This window comes from Monodon monoceros, unplaced genomic scaffold (genome assembly GCF_005190385.1).
Source record: "Monodon monoceros isolate NGI ecotype Baffin Bay Population unplaced genomic scaffold, NGI_Narwhal_1 Super_Scaffold_7, whole genome shotgun sequence".
Classification (NCBI taxonomy): Eukaryota; Metazoa; Chordata; class Mammalia; order Artiodactyla; family Monodontidae; genus Monodon; species Monodon monoceros.
This window is the reverse complement of record NW_021703784.1, coordinates 17787116-17802838: the sequence shown is the minus strand read 5'-3', so window position 1 is coordinate 17802838 and position 15723 is coordinate 17787116. Positions and strand designations below refer to the sequence as shown.

Sequence of the window (15723 nt, the reverse complement as noted above, 5' to 3'; positions counted from 1 at the left end):
GCACCCCAGAGGTGGGCACCCCTGGAAGCTAAGAAAGCATTAGTGAAGGGACTTCCCTGGGGGTCCAGTGGTTGAGACTCTGCGCTCCCAATGCAGGGGGCCCAGGTTTGATCCCTGGTCAGGGATCTAGATCCTGCGTGCCGCAACTGAAAGATCCAGCATGCTGCAACAAAGATCCCACGTGCTGCAGCGAAGACCCAGCGCAGCCAAATAAATAAATACTTTATTTTAAAAAAAGCATTAGTGAAGAAAAAGATGGAGATAAATAAGACTGGAACCCACATGCTGCCATCCCCCTGACCTGACCATGAACTTGTGTACAAGGGTCACCTGTGGAACCACTTGTGAATAGAACTTTTGCTGCTCCACAGAACAGCTCTTAGGAAGGCAAACCTTTGTCATGCTCAGGCAAGTGACAGGCATACTCAGCTCCAGTGTGTGCACATGTATGCGTGCACACACACACAAACATGCCTGGGTACATATTTTAAACCATGCTTTGCCCAGAATGCTATTAGGACATGTCCCAGTGCCCAGCATTGTGAAATATGTTTAGAGTTGAGAATGTTCAGTGAAAATGTTCTGTACCGTTACTATTTCTCAATTGGGATGGATCAGCCTTGGCCGGGGATCAGATAACATGGGCGTGGGGTGCACGACAGTGTCATGGATGAGGGTGTGTGTGCACTTGTGATTGAGAAATCATTTGTTGTCTTTGGCAAAGGGGTAAAGGGAAAGCAAGCAAACACGACTGTGATTGAGAAAGAGTTCTGTGAAGGGGCCTGGGCCTGATCACTGTCAGAAGCTGCACACAGTGGACCCCTGTGCTGTCTTCAAGCCACTAGACTGCCACCCATACTCATCCCGGGGCCCACAGGGTATTGACGCACCTCTGGGTTCTTGTGGGATTTGGAAGGTGCTGGCAGTGGGTGGCTTGGTTTAGCTCTGTGATCTGGACAGCAGATCCGGGCACCAGTGGCTTGAGTGAATAATCCTCCCCTTCCCTACCTGCATTCATCTAATATCAGTACCGGCAGCCCTCCAGCCTTTGACTGTGGTCCTAACACATCAACATCCTGACTGCAATGGGCTGTTGGCTCTAAGGGTGCCCACCTGCCGGCCCCATCGCCCTCAGCTCCTGCCTCTGGCTGCCACTGCCTGTCCCCTTCCTCAGGGCTGAGGCCCCTGGGGAGGCGGCAGGCAAGGCGCAGAGACAGGGTGGGGTGGATCCTGTATCCGGCAGAGGTATGGACAGGCCTGAGAACAGGAGTGTGAGTGGGAGGAAAGGCAGAGCTCTCGGCCAGATGGCCCCCTGGCCAGCCCGCGACCCAGACTCTCCCAGCACCTCCCCGCTAGCCGCCCGCTTCCCTGCCTCTGACCAGCTCTGTTGCTGGCTCCTGACTGAGTGGCGGGGTCTGGTGGGAAAGGCCCCAGGCTGGGAGTTGGGGTCGGAAGAGGGTTGCAGCCTGGGCCTGTGACCAGGGGTTACCAGGGCCTCTGTCTTCCTGGGGTGGTCATGGGTGCCAGGTTCACCTCACAGAATAAATGAGATAACGTACATGGAAGTTCTTGGGAAAGCCGAAACCGACGACTGCCACCTTCTCTTTATAGTGTGATGTTACCTGGTTTCTTCAAACCTTTCTTTCTGCCAGGGCTCATCCTCTGGCCAGACGCAGAGGGAAAACACTTTGACAGCTGGGCCTTTGGGGAAGGTTTTGTGTGTTGGAGAGTGACTGCCGTTTTGAGAACCTCTGGATGCCCCGAGAGAGGGGCATCTTTTGTCCACGAAGACGTCAGTTCGCTAATAAGCTGCGATGTGCCAGTCACTGTGTGGGAGCTGGGCTATGAGAGAGAGCAGGTACGGGCAGCCCTCCCGGGTCAGCGGTCTCTTGGGGGAGCCGGGTACGTGCACAACGCAGCACAGTGAGGGCCGTGCTGCGAGTGAAGTAAGCAGAGGCGCCTCTGCCTCCACGTATGGTTTGTGCTAGTTCATGAGGATTATGTCTGTCTGACTGGCCTGGTGCTTCCTCTTTCCTCTCTCCACAATTGAATCTGATTTTTCTTCTTGGTCTATGTGCCAGTGGATGAAGAAGTAGGAAGTGCCCTATTCTTCTAGCCCTTGGACAAGACCGGGAATAGATGCTTCCTTGGCAGCCTTCCATGGGAAAGGGGGCTTCCGGCTGTCGTGGATCCAGGGATATGTCTCCGTCAGCGCCCATCTCCAGCTCCCCTGCTCTCCATCTCCCTTCCTCTTGCTCACCAGCCACAGGCATGGCTGCCAAGCCCCCAGGTAGGGGTGGGCCTGCTTTCTGTCCAGCCACAGCGGCAGCAACCTGTCTTTTCCTTTCCCCTACAGGAAGCTGCACAGTGGGATGAAGACGTACGGGTGTGAGCTCTGCGGAAAGCGGTTCCTGGATAGTTTGCGACTGAGAATGCACTTACTGGCTCATTCAGGTAGGCGAGGATGCCCTGACTGGCCTGTTGCAGCACGGGCACCCACCTGCTGCCCACTTTCACCCCCACCCAGAGCATGGCTATCCCTACTGCCAGCCGGGCCTTGGTCCACCTCGTCCTGTGGACGCTCCGTCCAGGCTCCTGGAGCAAAAAGTCCATCGTGACCATGTGACCGTCTGGATGAGCCCATCGTCCTGCTCTCCTGGGCTTCCTGGGGCTTTGTTGGTACCCAGCGCCCTGTGTGATCCACCTTCCAAAGTAGACTGCAGTTTCATTAGCAGAACAGTTGTGGAATTAGGTTCTCGCTGTCTAATGAATCTGACTATTGGGTTCACTAATTATACAGGAGCCTTTAATTAAATAGATATAGAAAGGTTGGAACACAAAGCTAGTTACAGCGTGCTGTCTTTTGCAAGTTAATTTTATCCAATTCTAGTGGGGTCGACTCGGCGGCTGCTGGTATTTTTGCTCGTGTTTGAGCAAAGCTTCTGTGCCCCGTGAGGCGTGGAGAGGGGAAAGCACTGACATGCAGCGTGCCCAGGCGTTCTCGGTGGAGGGAAGGATACAGCAGGTCCAGGGCTGCTGCTTCGAGGCCAAGCCATCGCCTGGGTTCAGTTGCAGAGGCCACCGCACTTCCTTGCTGGGGCCAGTGCTCTTTTCCCTCTAATTCCCTTGCCTTTCAACCTTGGAGCCACGTTTTGGGGGAGAAGAGAGGGCTGTCTTCTTACTCGGTCTTGCTGTCTCCCGTCTGTCTAGTCCATGGTCAGTGTCTGCTCTTCCTTTCCCATTTTGCCTCCAGCAAGTGGCCCTCCAGGCAGTTGGTGGTTCAAAGTGTTTGTGAAATGAGCCTGCTTTGGGGTTGGGCAGATCTCCATCTGTGTGACCTTGGGCAGGTTTGTCTTCTGAACCCCCAGTTTCTGTATCTGTAAAGGGCAGGTGTTGCTAACTCACATCAGTTAGGTAACAGGATGTATGACGAAGGCGTCTATAGTACACTCCTTACCATACAGTGGCTGCTTCTGCTTCCACCTCCCTCCCTTTCCCCAGTTCTGAAGTTGTCGTTCGGGAGCGTTCCCATCACCGTACTCCCGTTGAGGACAGTCTGGCTGTTTATAGTCTGTCCTCGCTGCCTCCATCGCCTTGGTCATGGAAGTGCCATTCGGTAGCTTTGTATATGCTTCCGCTCGCCACCGCCTCACCGCAGAGCCCCTGTGCCTCCGCGCTGCATGGGGTGCTGTCACTCTCCCTGGCCTTCATGGCCCTTCGTCAAGTGCCCTAACTCCTTCTCACTTCCCAGTCTTCCCTCTTCCAGATCCAAAGACTGGGCCGCACCGGGCCACTGTCTATCTCGCTGTACCCCGTGTCTTTGTGTTCCATTTCTCCTCCCCGTGGGGCCTCCCCTCCCCGACACCTGGCCCCTCAGAGCCATCCGCACCCCCCACCTGCCCCACGTTGGCCCCGAGTCCTGGGCCCAGGCGCTCCTGCGCTTGGCATCTGCCTGGTACCCGTGCACTCTTTTTATTTTTATAACTTGCACCTCCAATCTTTCTGCTCCCCCTTCACCTTTGCAGGTTGTTGAGGGTTTAGTGGGGGAGTTTCGTGAGCTGTCTGCCCACAGGTCAGCCACCCTCCCCCAGAACAGAGTGTGGGTCTTCCATTTCATTCGCTCCGTGCTCCAGCCCCCTGTGTGGTCTCTGACTGCGTGCCATCGGACGCTTCCACGTGGGTAGTATAGCCTGCGGTTGAAGCTTCCTCGCCCTCTCGGTAACTCAGCCTGGTAAGCACCCTTTCTCCTTACTGTTTCCTTGAGTCTAGTGCACTAGCCAGACTCGTGTGCTTGTCCACACTGTGTGTGGACCAGCACAGCTCGCTTTCCAAGCTCTGTGGCTTTGTTCACCCCCTTCCCTCTGCGTGGAATAACCCATCGCCAGTCTTCCCAGATCTTCCAAGGCCCCTTCCACGATGTCATCCTCAACTGTTCCTCACATCCGGCCAGAAGCAATTGAGCCTTCTCCTGGGGTCCATATTTTTTTATCCAAAGCTGTCTTTGGACCCAATCTTTCTTCTCTGTATTATCGTTATTCATGGAATTGCCTTATCTCCTCCTGCTTGGGAATCAGGGTTAGGAATTTGGGCATCTACCTCCTGACCATGTGACCTTGGGCAAGAAATGTAAACCCTCTGAGCCTCCAAACGGAAGGCTCCCGTTAGACGCTTCGCACTCTGTCCGACACACGATAGGCTCTCAGTAAATGCAACTTCCCTTTCCCTCTGTTCCCCTGATAGACTGGAATAAGCTACTTGGGGACAGGGTCTGTCCCCATTATGTGCAGCACATTACCCGGCACGGTATTGGAGGCTATAGATATTGGTTGAATGGATGACTGCAGCCTGGGAGGCCGGGCAACTCAAGGAAACTCGTCTCCCACCGGCTCTCTCCTGCAATAGGAAGTGTTTAGACTGTGTCCCAGGGGTTCACTGGAGGGCAGCCAGGAGCCCACTGGCTGAGTGTGAGTTAGCCGAGGTCTCCATCGTGAAGCCCAACACTTCAGTGGCATTGGTAGAGCCGGTGGAGTGGCAGAGAGAGGAGGAGCTGCTTACGCACGTTCAGGGGGTGCAGAGCCCCCGCTTCTGACAAGATGAGTGACTTTGCACCACCCCATGACCGAGATGCTAGTTCAAGGTCCCACAGTCTTGTATGGATACCCTGGCAGCTTTGGGAGCTGGGGCCTATTTTCTTAACTTTTCCTGTCTGTCGCTGAAGTCTGTGCAAATGATTTGTCCCTCTGAAATTCACTTGCCACTGCCCTTATAAAAGAGGATTCGGTGATGGGGGAGGTATGATGGGTCACAGCAGGGCCTTAATTAACCCTCCAGACAGCTCATAGCCTGCTTCAACTCTGATATTTCTGTGCTCTGTTTTTTCTTTCTCTGGTCCCATATATCTCTCACCCCTGTGCCAGGATGGCTTGAAAATAAAGCAGCAACAAGGGCTTCGTGAGGCTAGATCCCGAATTGTTTGCCCCCCTGTTAAACAGCGAAGGCCCTGAGGCCTCTAGAGAGACCTGACCATGTCAGGGAGGTGGGGTCAGAGGGCTGGGCCGGTGATGCCAGGTCTTCTCCGGGATTCCAGTAGCAGAAGTTGGGATTTACCTGTTCCAGTTCCTCCCCCAGTTGCACGATAACAGACCTTTGTGAGGTCTTAGAGGAGACGTTTGATTAGATGACATGAGATTTTCTTGCTGCTCTGTTTTGAAGGCTCCATGCAGGGAGCCAGCAGCCAGGATGGCCCCTGAGGGTCTGTAGTGCAGACCCACCTTACACAAGGTCACCAGGGGTTGGAGCAGCAGTGCAGAGCATCATGGAACAAGAGTTGCTCCACAGCCCTGGGGACTGTGTTTTAAAAAGGGGTCAGGCCGTGGTGAAGGGAGTCTGGGCTCTGGGTTGGGGTCAGGGAGCTCCTGGCTTCCCCTAAATATTGTCACTGCCCAGGAGAGGCTCATTCCTGCTGTCTCTCCTTCTTCGCAGAGCTGCACGGGCTCTGCGTGCTTGCTGCCCTACCCCCTCTTGGCGAGCGTGGCCTGTGTTTGTTATTGTAGTTCTGGCGCTGGGCCAGGCCTGGCTGGGTGCCAGCCTTGTGGGTACAGTGTGTACAGTGAGTGCCGAGCCAAGTTTGTCATCATACACGGTTAATTTTTTTTTTTCTCATCTGGTAGGGGTGGGGTGAAGGAGGAGGAAAGAAGGAGTTTCTCTGATGCTTGAGTACAGGCCTCATTGAATTCTGCGGAGATATTATTTCTCAAAGGATAAAACGCTCTGGCTCACTCTCCCCCCCACCCAGCTTTCCTCTTTCTCGAATTGTCTTCGTCCTCTCTTCCATATTTCCCTATCCAAGGAAATCAGCCTGTATAAGATCGACACTGTGAGGTCTTATTTTCAGTGACTGGAATACCAGATTTATACTCTTAAATCAGTTTTCATTGTGTTGAAATTGACAATTTGTTTAATTAGAAGTTTGCCCTATAGGAGGCCCTTCTTAGAGACAATTCTCTTTCTCTCTCTCTCTCTCTTTCTTTTTTCTCTTTTCAGACCCTAAATGGTAGTAGCGAATGTTCAGCTTAATTGAAGTTTTGATTTCGATTTGAGTGCGTTAACTAACCAAATGTTTATGAGATATACCTGATGATAACAATAAGTTTAAATTAAGGAACAATAACCTAACTCACTCACTAATGAGACTGATCTGGCCAGACCCTGCATTCTCAGAGGTGGTTTGGGGATCAGGAAGTCCGAGCGTTGAGAAAGAGATTTGGGGTGAGAAAAGTGACCACTAGAACACTTTGCAAAGCTGCCCCTTCTGGAGCATGAATCTTGGGTGGAGGATAGTGCAGGGAGCCGGGGAAGAATCCCAGCCCCTCTGCATCCCCGGATCCCTCTGAAGTCTCCTGCCCATCCTTTGCTGCTCCATCCCTCGTGGGAGCATCTGTGACCCTCTGTCTCTTTGCTGCTCCTTGTTCTTACTTAAGAGAACATCCTAGCTCTGGATGTCCATGCAGAAACCACAGACTCGGGCGATGACTCGAGTTGGTCCTGCGATTTGCTCGGGTAACGTTTCCCATTAGGTAGTGTTTCCCACAGCTTGGCCTAATGTGCTGGTGGATTATAACTGAGCACACCCAGAACTGCTTGCCCCTATTTTTGCCTTGGCCGCATGCTATTTAGAGGCTTGCATGTTTCTGTGGCCTGCTTCTGTTCTGGGAGTGTCATTCATTTTTGGAGCCAGCAGATGCATCAGGCTCTGTGTACTTAACACTGGAGAACAGGCAGCACCCCTACCCTCCGGGCGCTTAGGTCTAGTAGGAGAGATGTTTGACTGTAAAATTATAAAAGAAGGTGGTGTGTGCTGAGCGCCAAGAAAGAGTTCTAGGAGGAATTCAAGGAGGAAGGGGGCTCCTGGGAGAAGGTGGTAGAATGGATTTCTGAGAGCACCTGGTGGGGGCAGCCCACGCCGCCTGGGCTGACGTGCAGTGTAGCTGGGCCTGTAGGCTGGGCGTGGGGGGAGGAGGGGGCAGGGTTTAGAAGGGAGGAGCCGGGCAAGATTGCAAGCAAAACCATTGCAAGCAAAATGATTTGCATTTTACCTAGGGCACTCAAAAGTGCTGAAAGATTGGATAAGGAAGGGACACTTTCATTCCTCTGGAATAGAAAGGACTGTTGGGCTTTTTGATGAACACTAGGCTGGAGTAGAGGGTGCATAAGACTCTTGCGGGAAATGGCGTGACAGGCAGTCAGTCCTGGGGCGCGGCTGGAGGGGGGCATGGCCTGTGCCTCTTGCAGTGGTTAGGGGCACACAGCCCTTCTTTGGGGGGATCCCATCCTGCATGCTCACTCCTCCTCACCCTTCTCCAGGCACTGTGAGCCTTGGCTATTGAGAAACACCCCGATACCAGACTCCTCGCCACAGTCAGAGCCACCAGGAAGGAGCGTGGTCTTTCGCTGACAGATCTTCTGATTCCAGCAGCAGCATGGTGTGGCCAGGACATATCATCTGGGGCCAGGTCACCGTCTGGCGGGGAAAAGGGCAGGAGGGGTTGGGGTCAGAAACCAGATTGGTTCTCTCATGCTTTCCCCTGATCAGATGGAAGAAACAAAATTTCACGAGATGTCGAAGATCTGTGGGTTGTACTTGTCCCCCTTTTTTCTCTTTTGGGAATACTAAGCTTTGAGGTTCAGGGTCCTTCTTCCCAAAGACACAGAATGTGTGGGGGAACGAGGTAACTGGATTATGCCCTGGGACTGCGAGGCGGGGAGATGAGCTGGTCCCCGTGACGATGATGGAGAGGAATCTCAGGATGCAAAGATGGCTTCTCCTGACCTTGCAGCTTCTTCCTCTCACTCCCCCCTCTCTTCCCAGATCAGGCATCTGCTAAAAGCAAGAGACTGGGGTTATCCAGGCAGCTTGGAACCCAGGGTCCATTTGCTCCCTCTCTGCTCACTCCCTTCTTCTGGTTGGCTTTCTGCCATCAGGGTAAAACCAGGAGATAACCAAGAAGAAACTTCTCAGGACCTCAGCCTCACTCAACATGCCTGCAGAGCTGGGCACGATGGAGGGTTTGGGTTAAGATGGGATGTGAGTGGCTCAGAGCCTGCCTTCCCCTTGGTCCTCTTGGGTGATGGGGGCACAGGAAGAGGGAAGAGAAGCTACGTTCCCCGGCTCTCTCTCCAGCACGCTCCCCTCTCTCCCTCCCTGCTCTGAACCTGGCCTGCTTCCCGAACTTTTTCCCAGAGTGGTGTCGTCACCGGCCTGCCGGCAGGTCTGGATGTTCTGCCAGCATTCCAGAGAGTTTATGATCGCTTGCAGATGTGCCTCCAAGAACACACTGTACCCAAAGCAGAAATTAACGCAGCCTTGACTGCTGTCCAAGCCCGTACACGGGAGAGAAGAGAAAGAAAACAAAAACTGTTTAGTGCTGTTTATAAATTATATACTGGCTGATGAAAAATACATTTCTTCCCCCTCTCCTCCCCATTCCTCGCTGTCCCCCACCCCCGCCCCTTCTCCCTTTCTGCCTCAAGAGCCTAAAAGGAGACCAGAAGAATATGGCTTTGCCTTTTAGCTCCCGTTTTGGCGGAGAACCGAAACCCCGCTGCTGGTTCACAGCCAGGGTATTTTTCCCCTTTACCTGATGAAATATACTGGTGTTTCCAGCCCAGATGGGGTGTTTTTGGTTTTGTTTTCTGGGTTGGTTTTTTTTTTTTTTTTTTGGGCAAGGATGTTGTTTACAGCAAGTGACAGGTCCTGTGATGGCATTGGGTGCGATGCTGGCCCCGGGGCAGATAAAGCCCACCCATTTCCCCACTGCAGTGCTGCTGGAGGTGTGTGCCTGGGTCCCCCGGCCCTGAAGATGTCACGTTGGGCCAGCTGTACAGAGAAAGTTCGGAAAGTTCATCGCAGGTCATTGTATTAAACAGTGTTTTCACCACTTCTCTCCCACCCCTTCACCTACAGCCCCTGTGTGAAAAGGGGGTTCACATAGCCCTCCCCCCAAATACACGTCTCTCCCTCCATATGGTGCCTTAGCAGGGGTTTGGGAAGCTCGTGCGTCTACCCCTCTGGAGCCCAGCCTCTCCCCCTAGGCTTGAGTGCCCCCTCCCAATTTATTCTATAAATTTGTTTCCACATTATGTCTATCCATTTACATGGCTTTTGTGTTTTTTAATACTGCTAATGTTTATCATTTGCCCAACAGGCTCGACAGATTTTGCTTCCTGTAGAGCATCGAGGCTTTAGAGCCCCCTCGTTGCTAAGTAGCAGTCTCCCTGTACTGTAATGGGCTGATTTTGTATTCCGTTCAGCGCTGTATCTTATTTTTGTATGCAAGACAAAGTGTTTTGATGGAGGACGATTGCGGCAGCGTCTGGAGGCTGTTTGGAGTTTTATGGGTTGTACAGTACACTGTGTGCTCTCCGAACAGAGCACAGGCTGTTGCATTTTGGATTGGATTTGTCATTTTTCCCCCCTAAGAGAGGAGCCTGTCAGATAGAACATTAAGGGTGGAGGGAAGAAAGTGGAAATTATGTAATAATCTTCTTTCTCCCTCTGCTTCTCTCTCTCTGATTTTTCTATCCCAAAATAGGGTGGCTTCTCCCCCCATACTCCCTTGCGTACCGTATGATTCTGTCAAGCAAGATAATGACGTTCCTGTCAGGAAATGAATGGCCCTCGAGAGGTGGATGCTGGGACATCCCGTCTGTCTATCTGTTCTCCTGTTCTCTCTTTCCCTCTCCCTCGCTCCCACCGTCCTTCTACATTCCGGGCTGCTTTGCTGGCCCTTATTTTTGTCTGAGGATGGACGGCTAACGAGGTTGCAGGGTAGGATGTCGGTGTGTGATCCACCCGAAGGTGACGACATTTTCTTATTTCCTGGGTCTTTTCACCTTCCCGGATGTGCACCCTGCCAGGATTCCTAGGTGGTCCTCCCTTGTCCTCTTCTCTCCTCAGCCCTTGTGCCCTTGCCCTCTACCCGGGCTGTGCCTGGGTCCCAGTGTCCAGGGCTGTGCCCGATAGACCAGCTGCCTCCAGACCATGTAGTGACGGCTCTCTCTGCTGGCTGTTCCTCTCGGCGCTGTCTTCTCAGCTCACTCTTGTGGCAGGTGTTTAATTTTCAGCTCTGCTTTTCTCCTCGCTTCCATTTTTTCCCCGGTCTCCTTTCATGTCACTCCATCTCTTCGTCCCTGTCCTTGCATCTGTGTTGGCCTGGGCCTTTTCTCAATGCTCCTGTGCATTTCGTGTCTTTCTTCTTGTGTCTTCATTAGACTTTGTCTCCCTCCATCTTGGTTGGCCTTCTCTCTCACAGCTCAGAGTTTCTTAGCTTGGAAGTTGGGCGGTGGTTGAGGTGGGGAACAAATTGTTACTCTGTCCCAGAAGGCCTGGGGAGGACTCTAGAGTGCTCCCAGAACTCCTGTCCCTTACCTCTCAGGGACCAGAGTGGGGCTTCTCTGGCTTGGTTCCTGCTTTTCCTAGGTCCCTGGATGTTTTCTTAAGTTGAGCTGAGCATGGGCAAGTGGATGAGCAGGGTTAGGTTTTTCAAGATTCTTATTGGACTTTGCCACTAAACAGTACACCTTGCTGGCATGGTGCTTTCAGAGGTCTGTACCATGCACCTGAGTACAGAGCCCACCAGGCACCTGGGAGAGTGTTCACCCCCACACCCCAGTGGCCTGGCATGGTGCCCGGCACATAGAATGCTTTTGATGAGTACTTGTTGAATAAGGGAATACCCTGTTAGTAACTTCTGGGTCTGGTGGGGACTGAGGCTTCCACAATTTGCGGTGCCCACCCTCAGAAAAAGATTATGGGAGACTGGCTCAAGATGGTGCGGTAGAAGGACATGCGCTCACTCCCTCTTGCGAGAGCACCCGAATCACAACTAACCGCTGAACAATCATCGACAGGAAGACACTGGAACTCACCAGAAAAGATACCCCACATGCAAAGACAAAGGAGAAGCTTCAATGAGATGGGAGGAGGGGTGCAATCACAATAAAATCAAATCCCATAACTGCTGGGTGGGTGACTTACAAACTGGAGAACGATCATACCACAGAAGTCCACCCACTGGAGTGAAGGTCCTGAGCCTTATGTCAGGCTTCCCAACCTGGGGTTCCAGCAACGGGAGGGGGAATTCCCAGAGAATCAGACTTTGAAGGCTAGCGGGATTTGATTGCAGGATTTCAACAGGACTGGGGGAGACAGAGACTTCACTCTTTAGGGCACACATAAAGTACTGTGCACATCATGACCCAGGGGGAACAAGCAGTGACCCCATAGGAGACTGAACCAGACCTAGCTGCTAGTGTTAGAGGGTCTCCTGCAGAGGCGGGGTGTGGCGGTGGCTCACCACAGGGACAAGGACACGGGCAGCAGAAGTTCTGGGAAGTACTCCTTGACCTGAGCCCTCCTGGAGTCCACCATTAGCCCACCAAAGAGCCTCTAGGCTCCAGTGCTCGGTTGCCTCAGGCCAAACAGCCAACAGGGAGGGAACTCAGCCCCACCCATCAGCAGACAAGCAGATTAACGTTTTACTGAGCGCTGCCCACCAGAGCAACACCCAGCTCTACCCACCACCAGTAACTCCCGTCAGGAAGCTTGCACAAGCCTCTTAGATCACCTCATCAACCAGAGGCAGACAGCAGAAGGAAGAAGAACTACAATCCTGGAGCCTGTGGAACAAAAACCACATTCACAGAAAGATAGACAAAATGAAAAGTCAGACGACTATGTACCAGATAAGGAACAAGATAAAACCCCACGAAAACAACAAAATGGATTGGAGATAGGCAACCTTCCAGAAAAAGAATTCAGAATAATGATAGTGAAGATGATCCAGGACCTTGGAAAAAGAATGGAGGCAAAGATCAAGAAGATGCAAGAATTGTTTAACAAAGACCCAGAAGAATTAAAGAACAAACAAACAGGGCTTCCCTGGTGGAGCAGTGGTTGGGAATCCACCTGCCAATGCAGGGGACACGGGTTCGATCCCTGGCCTGGGAAGATCCCACATGCTGCGGAGCAACTAAGCCCGTGAGCCACAACTACTAAGCCTGTGTTCTAGAGCCCATGTGCCACAACACCTGAAGCCTGCACGCCTAGAGCCCGTGCTCTGCAACAAGAGAAGCCACGACAATGAGAAGCCAGTGCACCGCTCGCTGCACCTAGAGAAAGCCCTCACACAGAATGAAGACCCAGCACGGCCAAAAATAAAAGCAAATAAATAAATTAATTAAAAAAAAAAGAACAAGCAAACAGAGATGAACAATACAATAACTGAAATGAAAAATACACTAGAAGGAATCAATAGCAGAATAACTGAGGCAGAAGAACGGATAAGAGACCTGGAAGACAGAATGGTGGAATTCACTGCCACCAAACAGAATAAAGAAAAAAGAAATGAAGACAGACTAAGAGACCTCTGGGACAACATTAAACGCACCAACATTCGCATTATAGGGGTCCCAGAAGGAGGAGAGAGAGAAAGGACCTGAGAAAATATTTGAAAAGATTATAGTCGAAAACATCCCTAACATGGGAAAGGAAATAGCCACCCAAGTCCAGAAAGCACAGAGAGTCCCAGGCAGGATAAACCCAAGGAGAAACACGCCTAGACACATAGTAATCAAATTGACAAAAATTAAAGACAAAGAAAAATTATTAAAGCAGCAAGGGAAAAATGACGAAAAACATACCAGGGAACTCCCATAAGGTTAACAGCTGATTTCTCAGCAGAAACTCTACAAGCCAGAAGGGAGTGGCGCAGTGCATTTAAAGTGATGAAATGGAAGAACCTACAACCAAGATTACTCTAGCTGGCAAAGATCTCATTCAGATTTGATGGAGAAATCAAACCTTTACAGACAAGCAAAAGCTAAGAGAATTCAGCACCATCAAACCAGCTCTACAACAAATGCTAAAGGAACTTCTCTAAGTGGGAAACACAAGAGAAGAAAAAGAGCTACAAAAACAAAGCCCAAACAATTAAGAAAATGGTAATAGGAGCATACATATCGATAATTACCTTAAATGTGAAAGGATTAAATGCTCCAACCAAAAGACATAGGCTTGCTGAATGGATACAAAAACAAGATCCATGTATATGCTGTCTACAAGAGACCCACTTCAGACCAAGGGACACATACAGACTGAAAGTGAGGGTGTGGAAAAGGATATTCCCTACAAATGGAAATCAAAAGAAAGCTGGAGTAGCAATACTCCTATCACAGAAAATAGACTTTAAAATAAAGAATGTTACAAGAGACAAGGAAGGACACTACATAATGATCAAGGGATCAATCCAAGAAGAAGATATAACAATTATAAACATATATGCACCCAACATAGGAGCACCTCAATACATAAGGCAAATACTAACAGCTATGAAAGAGGAAATCAACAGTAAAACAATAATAGTGGGGGACATTAACACCTCACTTACACCAAAAGACAGATCATCCGAACAGAAAATTAATAAGGAAACACAAGCTTTAAATGACACAATAGACCAGATAAATTTGATATTTATTTATTTATTACATTATTTAAATGTAATTTTATTCTTTTTTTATACAGCAGGTTCTTATTAGTTATCCATTTTATACATATTACTGTATATATGTCAATCCCAATCTCCCAATTCATCACACCACCACCCCCCACCACCACCACTTTCCCCACTTGGTGTCCATATGTTTGTTCTCTACATCTGTGTCTCTACTTCTTCTTGCAAACTCGTTCATCTGTACCATTTTTCTAGGTTCCACATATATGCGTTAATATATGATATTTGTTTTTCTCTTTCTGACTTACTTCACTCTGTATGACAGTCTCTAGCTCCATCCTCTTCTCTACAAATGACCCAATTTTGTTCCTTTCTATGGCTGAGTAATATTCCATTGTATATATGTACCACATCTTCTTTATCCATTCATCTGTCAATGGGCATTTAGGTTGCTTCCATGACCTGGCTATTGTAAACACTGCAGTGAACATTGGGGTGCATGTGTCTTTTTGAATTATGGTTTTCTCTGGGTATATGCCCAGTAGTGGGATTGCTGGGTATTATGGTAACTCTATTTTTAGTTTTTTAAGGAACCCCCATACAGTTCTCCATAATGGCTGCATCAATTTACATTCCCACCAACAGTGCAAGAGGGTTCCCTTTTCTCCACACCTTCTCCAGCATTGTTTGTAGATTTCTTGATGATGGCCATTCTGGCAAGTGTGAGGTGATACCTCATTGTAGTTTTCATTTGCATTTGTCTAATGATTAGGGATGTTGAGCATTCTTTCACGTGTTTGTTGGCAATCTGTATATCTTCTTTGGAGAAATGTCTATTTAGGTCTTCTGCCCATTTTTGGATGGGGTTGTTATAGGGCATTCCATCCAAAAACATCATATTACACTTTCTTCTCAAGTGCACACAAAACATTCTCCAGGATAGATCACATCTTAGGTCACAAATCAAGCCTCGGTAAATTTAAGAAAATTGAAATCATATCAAGCATCTTTTCCGACCACAACACTATGAGATTAGAAATAAATTACAGGGAAAAAAAATGTAAAAAACACAAACACATGGAGGATAAACAATACGTTACTAAATAACCAAAAGATTACTGAAGAAATCAAAGAGGAAATCAAAAAACACCTAGAGACAAATGACAATGAAGACACGACAGTCCAAAACCTATGGGATGCAGCAAAAGCAGTTCCAAGAGGGAAGTTTATAGTAATACAATCCTACCTCAATAAACAAGAAAAATCTCAAATAAACAATCTAACCATACACATAAAGGAACAGAGAAAGGAGAACAAACAAAACCCAGAGTTAGTAGGAGGAAAGAAATCATAAAGATCAGAGCAAAAATAAATGAAATAGAAACAAAACGATAGCAAAGATCAATTAAACCAAAAGCTGGTTCTTTGAGAAGATAAACAAAATTGATAAACCTTTAGCCAGACTCATCGAGAAAAAGAGGGAGAGGACTCAAATCAATACAATTAGAAATGAAAAAGGAGAAGTTACAGCGGACACTGCAGCAATACAAAGCATCATAAGAGACTACTACAAGCAACACTATATCAATAAGATGGACAACCTGGAAGAAATGAACAAATTCTTGGAAAGGTATAACCTTCCAAGACTGAACCAGGAAGAAATAGAAAATATGAACAGACCAATCACAAGTAATGGAATTGAAACTGTGATTAA

At 49.5% G+C, this 15723-nt stretch overlaps 1 protein-coding gene across 3 annotated transcripts in view; it reads left to right on the top strand.

Moving 5' to 3' along the window:
- The window catches only part of ZBTB16 (zinc finger and BTB domain containing 16), a 190814-nt gene that overhangs the window by 91520 nt on the left and 83571 nt on the right, over window positions 1–15723 (top strand). For all 3 annotated transcript variants that reach the window (XM_029207562.1, XM_029207560.1, XM_029207561.1), the window contains exon 3: window positions 2357–2454. In XM_029207562.1, coding sequence (XP_029063395.1) covers window positions 2357–2454 — 98 coding nt within the window. The remainder of the gene's footprint in view (window positions 1–2356; window positions 2455–15723) is intronic.